The sequence below is a fragment of the Eptatretus burgeri genome, chromosome 1, assembly GCF_056783735.1.
Source record: "Eptatretus burgeri isolate ZD-2024b chromosome 1, Ebu_testis_v1, whole genome shotgun sequence".
Lineage (NCBI taxonomy): Eukaryota > Metazoa > Chordata > Myxini > Myxiniformes > Myxinidae > Eptatretus > Eptatretus burgeri.
Window position 1 is genome coordinate 146,770,805 of NC_140961.1, and position 15,105 is coordinate 146,785,909.

At 41.6% G+C, this 15,105-nt stretch overlaps 1 protein-coding gene across 1 annotated transcript in view; it reads left to right on the forward strand.

Annotated features, from left to right (window-relative positions):
* Positions 1-4,652: 4,652 nt before the first annotated feature.
* The window catches only part of LOC147035708 (extracellular calcium-sensing receptor-like), a 61,868-nt gene continuing 51,415 nt past the window's right edge, over positions 4,653-15,105 (forward strand). The window contains exons 1-3 of the mRNA XM_085869165.1: positions 4,653-4,727; positions 4,878-4,979; positions 14,594-14,821. Of these exons, the coding sequence (XP_085725291.1) occupies positions 4,653-4,727; positions 4,878-4,979; positions 14,594-14,821 (405 nt within the window). The remainder of the gene's footprint in view (positions 4,728-4,877; positions 4,980-14,593; positions 14,822-15,105) is intronic.

Here is a 15,105-nt window from a genome sequence, read left to right on the forward strand (position 1 = left end):
TCCCACTCAAGCACAGTACAGCACTCCATTGTCAGAAAAAAAATTTTTTTAAATGGAGTCTGGGTTGAACATTTTTTGAGAAAGACCAGTGGGGGTGGTTTCCTTTGGAAATTTCTTGGGCAAGCCCAGGCAAGCCTTCGTTCGGAAATTTTTCAAAACCATAACATTGTAGAATTTTCTCGTGATTTATTTGAGAGTCAGAGATGAACTGGAAATTATGTAAGAGTAGGCAGGGCTAAGTGAAAGTGGGCGGGGACGAGGAAAAGTGGGTGTGGCTTATGAAAAATACCTCATCAGAAGTGGGTGGGGCTTAGGAAAAGTGGGAGGGGCTAATGAAAATGTGGGCGGGGCTTATGCAAAAAATTATCTGAGGCTCAGGAGGTGGTCAAACAAGAGCATGAAGATAAGTTTATCATTTCGTAATAGCACAAAAGGGGTATCTTAAAAAATATAAAGATTCAAATGTTTTATTTTTAAATATTTTAGATGGGGATTATTGTGCAAAGAAAATTAAACTATTGAAGGAATTTGAGAATGAACAAATCTTTATAGGTTCAATGAGTGAGCAAAACAATATGCATTGGCTATTTGAAAAAGAGTGTCCCTCGGCTTGCATTTTTCAAATATTTCTTTAGAATCACCTTTAACAAATCACATTACTACTTGAACAAATCTTTATCTTATTGCATTGGTTATTTAAAAAAAAGTGTTCCTCGGTTAAAAGGGGAGACAAATAAATATACCTTGGGATAAAAAGGGGGTTTATTTTTAGGGACAAAAATATGAATCGCTGAAAATCCCCCATTCATTTACATGGGGAAAAGTGAGCCAGAATCAGTATATTCACCCTACACACATATATATATATATATATATATATATATATATATATATATATATATATATATATATATATATATATATATATATATATATATATATATATATATATATATATATATATATATATATATAGTCAAAAGTAGTGCCCGATTTCTGTTTTTTTGGCTGTCAGATTCTTTCTGGGAAGTCATATTGTTAATAACCGTCTTGACTATTATTAATTTTATTCCAGTAAGTGTATCGGCCTCCGTGGTCCGATCCAGTGGCCGGCACGCTCCCCAGACCTTACACCTCCAGATTTCTTTCTTTGGGGGCTCATGAAAGACCTTGTTTATCATGAAAAGCCTCGTACGATTCAGGAATTGAAGGCTCAAATCACTGCAAAGTTTGAGGAAATTGATATTGAACTCTGCAGACGTGTGAGCCACTCTGTGCTTGCTTGGATGCAATTGTGCATCGATCACGAGGGACGGCACTTTGAAAATTGCAAGGAAAACAGCTTGGTACAGTTCCATCATAATTTTTTCTTGAATAAATGGTTAGATAAACATGTCATTCATTCATTTCGACTTTCTTGTACACTGTAATATAAATGGCAAACAAACAATCAACTGACATAAATTAGGCGCTACTTCTGACTCACCCTGTATATTTCATTTCACGGAATTCAACCACCAATTATTTTGGAGGTTCACACGGGCAAAAATGTCAACATAGGCCGAATTTCTAAAACAATCAAATTTGCATCCGGTTCACTTGAAATTTGAAGAGTTGCACATTTGGTCATTGAATTCAACCACCAATACACGGGCAAAAATGTCAACATAGGCCGAATTTCTAAAACAATCAAATTTGCATCCGGTTCACTTGAAATTTGAAGAGTTGCACATTTGGTCATTGAATTCAACCACCAATTATTTTACAGGTCAAATTTGGTTTATGGATTTTGCAAGTGTCATGCTCTGCACAAAGTCTTCTTCTTGTTACTTGGCGAAATCTTCGATTTGGTCAAGTATGGTGGTCTGTTCCGTTTGTTTGTTGGTTTGTTTGTTTGTTTGTCTGGTCGTCTACAGCCCAAACTGCTGGACCAGTCTTTCTTACATTTTTATTTGTTTGTTTGTCTGTTTGTTTGTCCACACAGAATTTTTGTGTTTTCTCTGCAACCGCTTGTCAGTTTCAGACGAAATTTTCACCAAAGGAGCGACTTCTCATGTAGAATATTTCAACGACATTTATGACATAATAGAACATGTGGTGTGGCAGCCATGTTGGAAATTCTTTGGACCTCTGTATGTTGAAACCACATCAAGGAAAAATTTGAAACTTGGAGTACATGGCAGGTACTCCTTCTGGGGAATGGTGTGATTTTTAGAATGTCATCAGTTCCTTCATGATGACATCATCATTGCATATGTAGAATGCAAATCTGAAAAGCGTGAAAAAATAGATGGTTATATAAGGATAAATTTGGAAGGTGTTGGAGACATTAAGGACCAGATGAAGAACGATTCAAACAAATACAAACTAATTTAAGGTAGTCAGCCAGGGTTTACCAAAGGTAGTTCCTGTTTAGCAAATAGTTTAGAGTTCTACTAAGCAGTATCTGATTGAGTGGATGATGGAAAGGCAGTGGACATAGTATATCTAGACTTTAAAAAGGCATTTGATAAGGGACCATATCAGAGGTTGTTAGCCAAAGTGAGGGTTTGTGGAGTGTCTGGTCAGGTAGCTAATTGGATTGCAAACTGGCTTCATGGTCAGAAGCAAAGAGTGGCTGTGAGTGGGAGGATGTCTTGCTGGGAGGATGTAAGTAATGGGGTACTTCAGGGATCAGTACTCAGACCATTACTATTCATTATTTACATGAATGATTTGGGGTAACGGGGTAAAGAGTAAGATTTCCAAATTTGCAGATGATGCAAAGCTTCGAGGTGAGGTGGAGAGCAGAGGGGGTGTTGAACAGATACAGGAAAGTATTTATACTTGTACAGATTGGGCAAAATATTGGCTAATGGAATTTAACCTGAGAAAGTGTATGGTGTTGGGGATGGGGAACAACAATGAAAATAGAGATTAAAGGATGTGAACGATAATTTTGGAGCATGTCAAACAGGAGACGGATCTGGGGGTGGTAATAGATATGGAAGGTAAGCAGGCAGCACAGTTCCAGGCAGCTATAGGTAAAGCAAATAGTGTTTTAGGTTGTATTCGGAGGGGGATCATTTATAAATCAAAAGAGGTGGTGTTAATATTGTGCAGGAATTTAGTGAGAGCCACATCTAGAATATTGTGTGCAGTTCTGGTCACCACAGTTCTGGAAGGGCATAGATGCTAGAGAAAGGGTTCAGAGCAGGGCTACTAGATTTATTCCGGGTCTGGCTCGACTCAGCTATGAGGAGCGGCAGAAGGAGACAGGGCTTTATTTATGAGAATGGAGATGGTTACCAGCAGATATGATGGAGATGTTTAAGATGATGAAAGGTATAGATAAAATAAGTGCAGATGAATTATTCAACAGAGTAGACAGTGATAGAACTCGGGGCCATAGCTTGAAAGTAAAGAAGGGGATAGTTAAGACGGTAGCAAGGCATGGAACTTTTACTCAGAGAGTAGTTATTGCACGGAAATGCCTCCCTGTAAAGGTCGTGGCAGCAGAAAAAGTAGATAAGTTTAAATTAGAACTAAATAGGTACCTGGAAGTTAAGGAGATATAGTGGTATGGGATGTTGATAAGATTTTTACGTTGTTTGAGCATTGATGGATGATTGTGTGCATGTGTTCGGAGTGCCGTTGGTGGAGGTCTTGTCAAGGGCGATTGTGTGGTTGATGTTGTGTATTTTTAACCAGGCCCATGCACCATCCCCTGAGGGGACTAAAAGGGGAAAAAAATAAAAAACTACAAAAACTTAAAAAAAAAAAAATACCAACAAAAAAACCCCAAAAATCCAATCAAACAAACAATATTTTTAATTTCATGAATGAATCACAATTTTTTCATTTTCTTCCTTAGATCTTGTGTGGATGGGTTGGTGTGGTGTTTGCGCAGGCATTATGGGCTGAATGGCCTCCACCTATGTTGGATTTTCTTGTTATTTCCTTGTTAAGTTGGTCCACAAAAGAGATGACATCGGTCATGTGATTAGGCAGCCTTTTTTTTAACCTTCAAAAATCTTCTTCTCTGAAATGGCTGACTTGATCGAGGCAACACTTTACTTGAATGACTGTCCATCCATGAGGAGCAAAACCTTCACAAACATGACATCATAGGCCACATGGTTTGGCAGCCATAATGGATTTACCCAAAAACCAATTACTCCCACAGATATGGGAATGGATTGTGCCTTTGATGATACAAGCATGAGCTTTGGAACACTGGTAGAGCATGACCTATTGAAGATATTTAGCTATAGGGCCATCACAGATTTGTCCTGTCGTCAAAATGGTGGCCACTTTCCAAAATGGCTGCCACCGGTTGATATTTTACCAGTAGCTCAGGTTCTTGACCAGCTAGGATATTGATTCTAGTGGCTAATCGTACATTTTCAAGGATGAGGAATGCAGTGGTACTATTTAAAACATGCTATAACTACTCTAACTACCTAACTACATATATCTAGCTTTCAGGGAAATGAATAATAGTAAAATTATAAACGCATTTAATATTGGTGGAGTTATATATGTACATGTTTTGAAACTGTGACATATTCATGAGAGTACAATGCAGTCTTCGCAATGTTTCCTTTATAATATCTGGTAGTTTATTTATATGAGCACACAGTTCATGAGATTATGCTGAATCTTGCAAATCGATGGTGCATGCCCCATTGTTGTTTGGCATGTCAGTGGTGAGGGCAAGTCTACGACAGTCTTCCATTATTAACCAGGTAAGGCCTTCCATGGTAATATTACAGGTTTTCATTGAAATGTAATGTTAGTTTCGAGAACACAGTCCACCATAGTGGCAAAAGGCAGTGCACTGAAGTGCTGTCTTGACACATTTTCACTGTTCTCTGCATCCCTTTTTGCATCCACAGCGCATGAGTTCTCGACAAGCCTGGGTCGCTTCTGGCAGTGTGGTCCAGTTAACTTCCCATCCACCTGTATCCTTCTTCTTCCACCCCCAGTCACCTGGGGATGTGAGTTCTGGGATTGCAAAAATCATCTGTCCCCAGCAGCGACCAGCTTGGTAGGCAGCCCTCTTTGTGTGCTGAATCAGTGCTGCTTGTGTTGCATGGAGTCCTTCAATGTCTCTACCTTTCTGGGTGAACAGCTGATTGCATGCCTGATTGACTGATTCCAGGCGGCTAGTGTGGTCATAGAGCAATACCACGAATCACTCCAGAGACTCTATCCAGTTGTCTATGGTGTCTGGGGTGGCAGCCAAGGCACAGAAGGCTCTTGTGACATCATCGAAGGTCGTCCATATATCCCACTCTGTCTTCTTTCCGCTGCCACAAAAAGATGACTCCGTGTCTCATCCTAGTTTGTGAGCATCCATGTCTGGGAAGTAATCCAGTATTCTGTTCTTGAGTTTTGGTGGAGTGTGCACACCCCGTCACGTGTGTCCCCAGTTGTTCAAGCCTGGTACTGTACAGATTCACCAAGTCTGTTACCTTGAACACTGGTGCAACCATATTGTCCATACGCACTTCCTCAATATAGGCGACAAGTCTTTTGAATGCAATTCTACGGTTAACAGTGTCTACATTAGATTATTGTGCCTTTGTGTTCCACACTTTGTAGTACAGAGAGGCAAGACACTGAGCATGGTACTTAGCCTCTTGGGAAATAAGATCTCCAACACTGAGTTTGGATAGGAGGTGTTTGTCCTGTAGTTTGAGGGCACACTGCCTCACACGAATGTCAAGTTCGAATGTTGATGCATTACGCAAAGCATCTCTTGCTGCATATTTTCAACAGAAGAAGCATGTCTATGTTGAATGAGTTTCACGTTCAATGCTCTGACGGGTGAACTTGTGGGTTTCTGGGCCATCATTGTGGTGTATTTTCCTCTTTTCAGCCCTCTGAAGTTTTGTTTTGTTATACTGCAATCTGCGGGAATCATGCCATTTGGCTTTGTGAACCCCGAATGCTGCCTCGATGCCATGACCCTCATCCAGTTGTGACAGTTTTAGTGTTCTTGGTAGGCAACTGATCTTGTCGAATGCTACAAGATGCTCAGCTATGGTCCTGTATCCTGCCCCATCTGTGCCACATGCTGAATTATATGGACATGTCAGCATCTCATCTGTGTCTTCCTGACACAGAACACATTTGTTCCAGTCTGTGGTCGGGTACTGTTTACATGAGGAGCTTGGCTTATCAGGGTCGATCACCTTCTATAGTTTGGCCATTGTCCCTCTACACTATGCTACTTCAGAACAGTAACTACAAGTTATAATATGAGAAAAGTATGTACTAGATATAACACCACCACTCTTCCATAAGCTGAAATCTCCAGGAAAATATTGTTGCGAATTCGCGCCCGCCGGCGTGCGATCGGCTGCTCGACTCGAATGGCGGCAGCCTCGCCCACCGGAACGGACAATTCTGTCGTGACCCTCCGGGAACTATCGCCCGGAGCCAGTCACGGGTGGGCCTTTCGATCTCACCACGATCGTGCCAATCGGACACCCGCGTAGGATAGGGTTGTTCGCCAAACTCGACCCACCTAAGTACCCACGCGGATGGTAAACCGGGCGATCGTACCTCGCCGCAGGTCGACTGCGGACACGAACTGCTTAAGCGGTCCGTTCCGTGCTATCGGGATAACCGAGCGGTTTTATCGTCGGCCTCGACAGTTCCGATTAATTATCGGGCGTATTAAGCCCACTACGAACCCTTTATGTGAAGCAAGATGGAGATTCAAATGAAGGAAAGGACTCAGCGAAACGGGGAACAATTCAACATAATGCACATTTATTACCCAGCCAACGAAAAGCACACATACAGTCAAACAATCAGAATGCACATATATCGATTTAAAACAAAAACAACAATGCAGAGCTACGACCAAATACGCGAACACACGGCAACACTTGTACAGTTTTACTTCACAGACGGCGCCGACACACATTTATTCAAAAGCAAAGGAAAGAAGCCACCCTCATAGGCAAGGGGGCAGATGGGCCCATTGGCCAATGTGTGCACGGGACCTGAAGGAGCGGTCAGGTCTGCGAGACCGGGTGGGTCCTACCCGCGTCCTCATGACGAGCCGCAACTGTGGCTGCCCGGCGGTGCCCCGACTTCGTGCTCATTCGCGGGTTTCGTTGGCACCGCTTGGAGTGGGGTGGGAACGGGGCCCCCTTTTTGCACTATCTCAGCGCGGGGGAAAGGGGGAAATTGTTGATGCCCTGGGGGAGGAGAATGGCTGGCTGGCTTGGGTCCCGCAACGAGCGATCCCACCACGACCTCGTCGCCGACCGCCATCTTCCCTGCCTCGGACCCGAGCTCCTTGGCCTCCTCCCACAATTCTCCTCAGCCGACTGCAGAAACCACCTTGACGCCTTCGCCTCCCGACTCCACTCTGCTTTACAATCCGACTTGACTGCCAAAACTCTCTGCCTTCAAAACTCTCTCTTTCTGCCTTGTGCTTGGCGCTTTATAAGCCGGCAGGCGAACCCATATGCAAATTTCCGGATCAGGATGAGCTCGGGGACGGAGCTACGCTCGCCCATTGGATGGAGGAAACGGGGCATGAACCTCCCCTGATCCTAGAATTTGCATATTTCGATTTCACACGGTCGTGCCTGGAGGCGAGGCCAAGCCGCTCCGTGCTTGCCGATTGGACGGATCAGAAGTGGGCGTGTAGCATTCTTGATCCGAATTTTCCCTCGGAAAGGCCGGTATTTGCACTCGCGACTCGGTGTGTATCGCTTGAACGAGCCCAAGACAGCCCGACGCTCAGTGTTCACAGGTGATCCGGCAATGGCCATAGAAGGAGAGAGGTGAGGGTGGTGGAGTGTTTTTGGTGGTGGTTTTATGGTTATGGCGGTTGAATCAAAATAAAGATAGAACAGAAAAACGCCCAACTCAAAGCGTCGCAGCCCGAATGAATCACATATACCCCTATAACAACGGGTTTGGGGCTAAATACACATGTACTTAGAGTTATCTCACCTACGGGACCTCAATGGTGGTTTGCGAATTTCCACAGCCGTAACAATATGTTGGCTGCCACCACAGTCACAGTCCAGGTCAACTGAAAGCATACAGATATGCATGCAGATTAGGCATTGTTACTAGGTGTACACAAGTACACAAAAGCTGTACTAACAACATAGATCATCATTGTGACGTTATTATGATGTTCTGTGTGAATATGCAGCAAAATATATGAATACACATAAACATAATTATGAGGTCGGCACACAACTCATGGGCTGATTCTAAAAATCCAGAAAATGTGCATAACTCCGCTAATATTTGATGGTTTTACTATTATTTAATTCCCTGAATGCTAGCTATATGTAGTTTGGTAGTTACTAGCATGTTATAAATAGTACCACTGCATTCCTCATCCTTGAAAATGTACGATTAGCCACCAGAATCAATATCCTAGCTGGTCTAGAACCTGAGCTACTCGTAAAATAACAACCGGCGGTGGCAATTTTGCAAAATGGCCGCCATTTTGGCCACAGGACAATTCTGCAATGGCCCAATAGCTAAATATCTTCCTTAGGGCATGATCTAACAGTGTGCCAAAGATCATACTTGTATCATCAAAGGCACAATTCCCCCAAATATTTCACTTATCTGCTGGACTATATAAGAAAAATCTCCAGAATGGCTGGACAGATCGAGGGAAACTTCACACAAATTTTGCATAAGCCTTGGGAATACCAGGGTATTCACAAATAATTGATGTCTGGTAGCCATATTGGATTGAGGAGAAATCTTTAAAAAAATTATTTCTCTTGAACTGCTTCATCAATCGAAGTGAAATTTCACAATTATAATCTAGTTGTGATATGAAATATTTGTTCTAATTTCAGCCTGATTGGACGCATTGTCTGGCACCCAGGATTATTTAATTTTTTGAATCTGGTTTGTTTTATATTATTATTTTGGAGCAAGGTTAATTTGGCTGTGCCTGGATGGGTTTGACGGTAGAGGAATCGTAGCTGAAATCCAAATCATATCGAGGTTCTTCCTGTTGACGTAATCTTTGATTTTTGCTTGGTCAGTTTCCTTCTGATGATCTCAATGCAGGAATGTACCGATTAAGTCTTCCATTTAATTTGAATTATATTTATTTTAATCCTATTCTGCATTAATTTGAGTAACAATAAACGTCATGGGTCAGGTACAGGTGTTCAATCAAAGTGTGGTTGCATGAAAGCGAGATGTCTTAGTACCTGTTCATCACTGCCAGCAGTTCTCCTAATTGTATAAAAATAAAATGTATAATATAATGCCAAATAAAGTCGCAGTTTTAGTTATGTCCATTCGTAATTAAGTAACACCAGGAGAAAAACGCCACACAAAATACACTCCACAAATCTACACAAACACCACACAAAACAAGTCCTGACGAGGGTCTTGCATCTCTTATTGCTCTTGTTCTCGTTTGTTTTAATGTGTTTGTCATTAATTTTAATGCACTTATTGCATTTGTATTTCAATTTGGCCAATAGAATCCAAGTTTACAGATTCATTCATTCAGCAATACCTCGGCATATCAATAGTCAAAAGATGACACTTCAAATCTCAAAACATGTCAATCATAGTCACTGAGGAATGTGAGCCAGAGGACATTTGAGCCGGAGTGCATATGAGCTGGAGTAGTTGTAAGCCTGATCCACCTCCATGAAACCTCAATTAATCTAACTTATTTTTGGATTGTCTTAAAGTATAGGCTAACTTTAAAACGATTGCCTTCCACATTTTGTAGTCTAACATTCATTTATTGTGTGAGTGAAGGAAAACTCGTAGCGGAGACGAGTACACGTGTCATCTTATTTTACTCAAGTGAACAAGATGCTTTTCCATTCATTGAGGAGCTTCTGTTACAAAATGTGTCAGGGAAAACATGGATAGCAACGTCATCATGGATCATATCCCAGCAGTTTTCTTCAGAACGGTATGCCAGGATCTTACAGGGCACCATTGGTTTTGTACAAAGGCTCGGAGATATTCCTGGATTTTATGATTTCCTCGTAAAAGTGAAACCACAACAACGATGGTCTAAAATCGATACTAGTTACTTCAGTAGCAGCAAGGTGAACTGCACAGAACAATTATTTTTTTAAATCAAATTTGTTTCATGATGAGATATGTTTTATTTAAATCAATTAACTGAAGATCAATGAATATCTTGCATGTATATCTGAATGTAGAACGTCCTTATATTTAAAAGAAACTTTTATTTCACACAAATAATACAATTAGGAGAAAATGGAAAAAAAAACAAAAAAAAAAACATCGTTATTTGAGTGATTTGGATCCAATCAAAACAGTAAAAATTTTGCTAAGACAGGAAGGCAAACAAGACCATCAAAATAAATTGTAATATAATGCTAAATGATGCTCAGTAAAATAATCCTCCACAGCAAGTGTAAAACTACGAAGAGAGCATCCAAAGTTGTTCTTGACTTTTTCTTCTAAAACCTCAAACTTTACAAAGTAATTGATGATACTTCACCTTAACCTCAAGTCAAGACATTACTTTTGTACAAACATACATACATTTTCCTCTCATGGGGAAGTGCATTGAGGTTATCAGCTTAGATATCCTTGGGACGACTGTCGAGCAATTTTCAGACGCATGCATTGCAAATGAACCGGCCATAGTAACCTGCGATTCTCGTCGTTTGTTAACTTCATTCGACGCAGAAGTTCTTTCAATGGTGAAAAGACAATAAAAGGACAAGCCGACAAGAATCATCTGCATGTAGAATGATTTGCTTTTACTTCCCTACTCGTTTCTGCTGGAGTACACATGTACTTTGAGTTATTTCAGAGTAAAGTTATTGAGTTAGTCATGTGCCGCATTACGACGTTTTGATCAACAACAGACAGCATATACGACGGTGGTCCCATAAGATTATAATGGAGCTGAAAAATTCCTGTCGCAGTCGTCGTAGCGCTGGCCAGTCGTATACAAGTACAGTATAGCACATACAATTATGTACAGTACATAATACTTGATAATGATAATAAACAACTGCAGTGTAGCCCCGTTATAACGCGAACGTTGAGGTCCATAAAATGTCATTGCAAAAAAGCGGAGTTGCGCTAAGTCGGGATTCAAGAAAATCAGCATTCAAACTGACCCAATGTTGACCTAACATCCTAAAACACCCCTATTTTCACCCTATTTGACCCGTTTTTTGCACGTTTACCTTCTGGCAAGTAAATTACCTTTGAAATAAATAATTCCGCAAATAAATCGTTGTTGTTACAGTAGAAATTAAAACACAAATTAATTTTTAGTGAAGCTTTTTATGTTGTTAAAACATTCGCACTGTTCCGAAAATATATTGTTGTGGGCCGGGGTTCGGCGGTGATAAAAGACCACCAGGGGGAGCAGTAGAGCCGTCTCCCACCGAACACCCGGAATTTAGGTCCTGACTCTCGGACAACCCCGAAAGGTCACGGGTCACTTAGAGGACCATGGTCACCAATATTTTGATGGCGTGAGGTAGGGTCCTCTTGTCTAATTCCAATTTACCTAAGTACCCATGTTGTCTAACTACCGGGGAAACCACACCCTCGGCCGACTTTGTCCGAACCGAGTCGCTATAACAGACTTGGACCCGGCGTAACCGAGCAGAAGTTACCAAAGCCACGCCAGACCAAATGAACAATTTACGGCACGAACCGCCTTACTAATTCTCAATACGCACCGTGCTGGGTCAATGGGAGAAAGCACAGAAAAACGAGATAGAACATTTAACACGGGGGTTTATTTATAATCAATAATCGGGGAAGGAGCACACAAAGAGCAGAGTTATCCGAATATGAAAATGTAATGTACAATGAACACAGGGCACTTAGTCAGTTTCTACTTGCAGGACAGTGTCAAACACACACACACACACACACACACACACACACACACACACACACACACACACACACACACACACACACACACACACACACACACACACACACACACACACACACACACACACACACACACACACACACACACACACACACACACACCAAAAAGAACTGGACACCGTCGGGTCTTTATTCGGTCGAGCCTGGCCGGGGTACCTTCCCACCTAGTGCGGTCTGGTCGAGCTTGTCGGGTGGCGAGACTCGAACCCACCGCCAACAATGCAGCACCAAGCACCAGGGACCAGGGACGATGCAACGGACGCCAGCCAGCATGGGAACGGACCAGACGAGCACCCGCGGGTAGACGAGAACGCCAGCAGGCAAGACGAGGCTTCTTCTTCTTTTCCTCTTTCTTTACGATGGGGCGAACCTTCTTCGAAGACAGCTCGCCACCTCATCTTATCCTTCCCCTCCCCTGCGGGTCGAGGGAAACGCTCTGAGGTACTCGCCTCCGGATTGGATGAGTGGTTGTCGGGCAACTCGTGGCCGCCGTTGATTGAACGAGCTCACGGTGGGCGGAGGGAACCTCACCCCTGTACGTGACATGCTGCACGTGGGCGATGGATGGCGATGGTGCAAAAACGAAGGATGAAGATTTAAAGATATAGAAAACCTGACTATAAAAGTAACTCGGAGCACACACACGAAATTCTCATTAAACAGAAGGATGGGGCCATCACTATAAACACATACTTATCGAAATAACTGAACTGTGGGGGCTGCTGTCTGTGTGCAAATGGCTTCCAGATTCATAACAATATCACACAACTTACAGGTGCTCGTTTCTTCATTTGTAAATTATAACATCGATGCAATGATTACATATATATAAAATCCAAAAGCTATTTATTCACCTTTCTATAATCGATGTGAGAGGAGATTGTAAGCAGCCGCTAACAACACTCATGGCTGTCATGAACAGCACAAAGGTAAAACTAACACATCTTCCGTCTATCTTGGATGTGTGTTACAATTGCCTACAGTATTCAGTACAGTAACATGCTGTACAGGTTTGTAGCCGTGGAGTAATAGGCTATACCATATAGCCCAGGTGTGTAGTAGGCTATACCATCAAGGTTTGTGTAAGTACACTCTCTGATGTTCGCACAAAGATGACATTGCTTAACGACGCATTTCTCAGAACGTATCCCCGTCGTTAAGTGACACATGACTGTATTGCAGAGTATTCATCCACAGCATGATGGAGTGCTGCTCTCCCCTTTGGGCTGGTGATCCTGCCTCAAACATTTCTCAGCTACACGTTGTGGAAACCAAAGCATTTAGATTTTAGAATCATTGGTATCTCCCGCAGTGAGGCTGAGTGTCTGGGCCTCTCACTCTCACCACAGGTCGGTGGTCTTTCTGTCTTCTACTGTCTCCTCTCCAGTCTCGCAATCCCCACCCCGCTCTGTCTGCGATATGTCCCCCCCCCCATATTTCCGCAGGGCGCTCAAGGTCTACAAGCAACCCCCTTCTGGTAAAACTACCAAGATCACAAATCACTATTCATCTTCACTCTTTCATTCCTCTTGTTTCTGCCTTTGGAATAAACTCCCTCACTCTATTCAATCCCATTCTTCCCTCTAGGCCTTCAAAAGAGCTGTTCACCCCCACCCCCACTCAAAACCTCGATCTTTTCTACCCTCGTTAATACACCCCAAACCCACCTCCTTCAAATTCCCTGCTTTCCTTCCTGAAAGTCCCCGTAATGTCCATCTTGTATTCCCCATGTTCCCCACCCCATCCCTCTTCCTTCCACAGATCTCCTAATATCTCTGTTCCCCACTGTTTGGTCCTTCCCTCTCCCACCCCTCTTGTCTCATGCCCCCATTGCTGTGCTTGTGTGTTCGCTCTCATATGAGCCTCGACAATGTATACAAAAAAAGGTTTCTTGGTAATCAAACTTGCATTAACCTTGTTGCACATCCACCTATAGTACAAGAAATGTACAAATTTGTGAAGAAACAAAGGTGAAATCCAAGACTAGATATTACAAAAAAAATCCAAAAGAAGCGTTGTTTCAACAAATATTTTTGAACTTTTTTTTCATTTTTACCTGCTTTGAATAAATATCTGATTCAGAGTGAATAAAACATTGCTAACTGTTAATTATACTTCTCTCAAAAAGAAAAGAAGTTGTTTTGGTGACAAAAATAATAAGATTATTCAAAATCAAAAACTAAAAAGAGAAGAAAACCCACTTTATGGGAATGAGAAATCATTGAATGATTATATTGTTGAATTGTGGGAAGATGTTTTCAGATGCACCTGGGATGGAGAAAAAATTGAACTTCGACCGTGCTCAGGCCAAGAATCATTAAACAAAGTTTACTCGCAGTTTACAGATGTTTCCAAATTATTTTTTTCATCCTATATCTACCAGGCTGTGTATGTTGTGGCCTATGCCTTGAGGGATATCCAATTGTGTACGTCCCAAAACAGTCCGTTTCAAAATGGATCGTGTGCCAGGATTTTCGATTTTCAACTGTGGCAAGTAAGGAGAAAACGATTTTTTTATATCATATTTTTTGTAAGTACAGTATGTTAAGTGATATTATCGAGTAGGTGAGAGGTTGAGACTCCTTTCTCACTTTTTTATTTAAAAAAAGAAGAGTTAAACAATTTAATAAATATCTTACAATTATTATCCACTGAAACATTTTTTTTAATTGTGTCTCAGCTGTTGTTGTATCTTCGGAATGTGCGATGGAAAACGACTACAGGATCTACAATGTTTTTTGATGAAAATGGAGACCCACCTGCCCCGCATGAGCTCATAATATGGGAAAGAGATACAAATGGAAAAATAACTTTCAAAACTATTGGACATTTTGACTCCATTGCTTCCCCTGCCAAAAAGCTTTCTGTCACTAATGATGGATTTTACTGGAGTGATGGAAGTACAAAGGTAATGCTGTATATTTGTATGTTTAGGAACTACATTGGCGTGAACTCCTTTTATTCCAGTGGATACGGGGAAGAATCGTGCACTTTTTTTTATAAAAAGCATCAAACTTGGAACACATAATTAGATAGAGTGATAGATAGATTTATTTTATAATTCTCTTTATTCATTCTCATTCTTCCTTTTTCTTCTTTCATCCATATATTCCTCTCTTTTATTATCTATCTCTCTAAGTGGAAGTGAATTCTTGCAGAATTTTTTTTTCTGTGAGGCTCACTTGGCTGCAC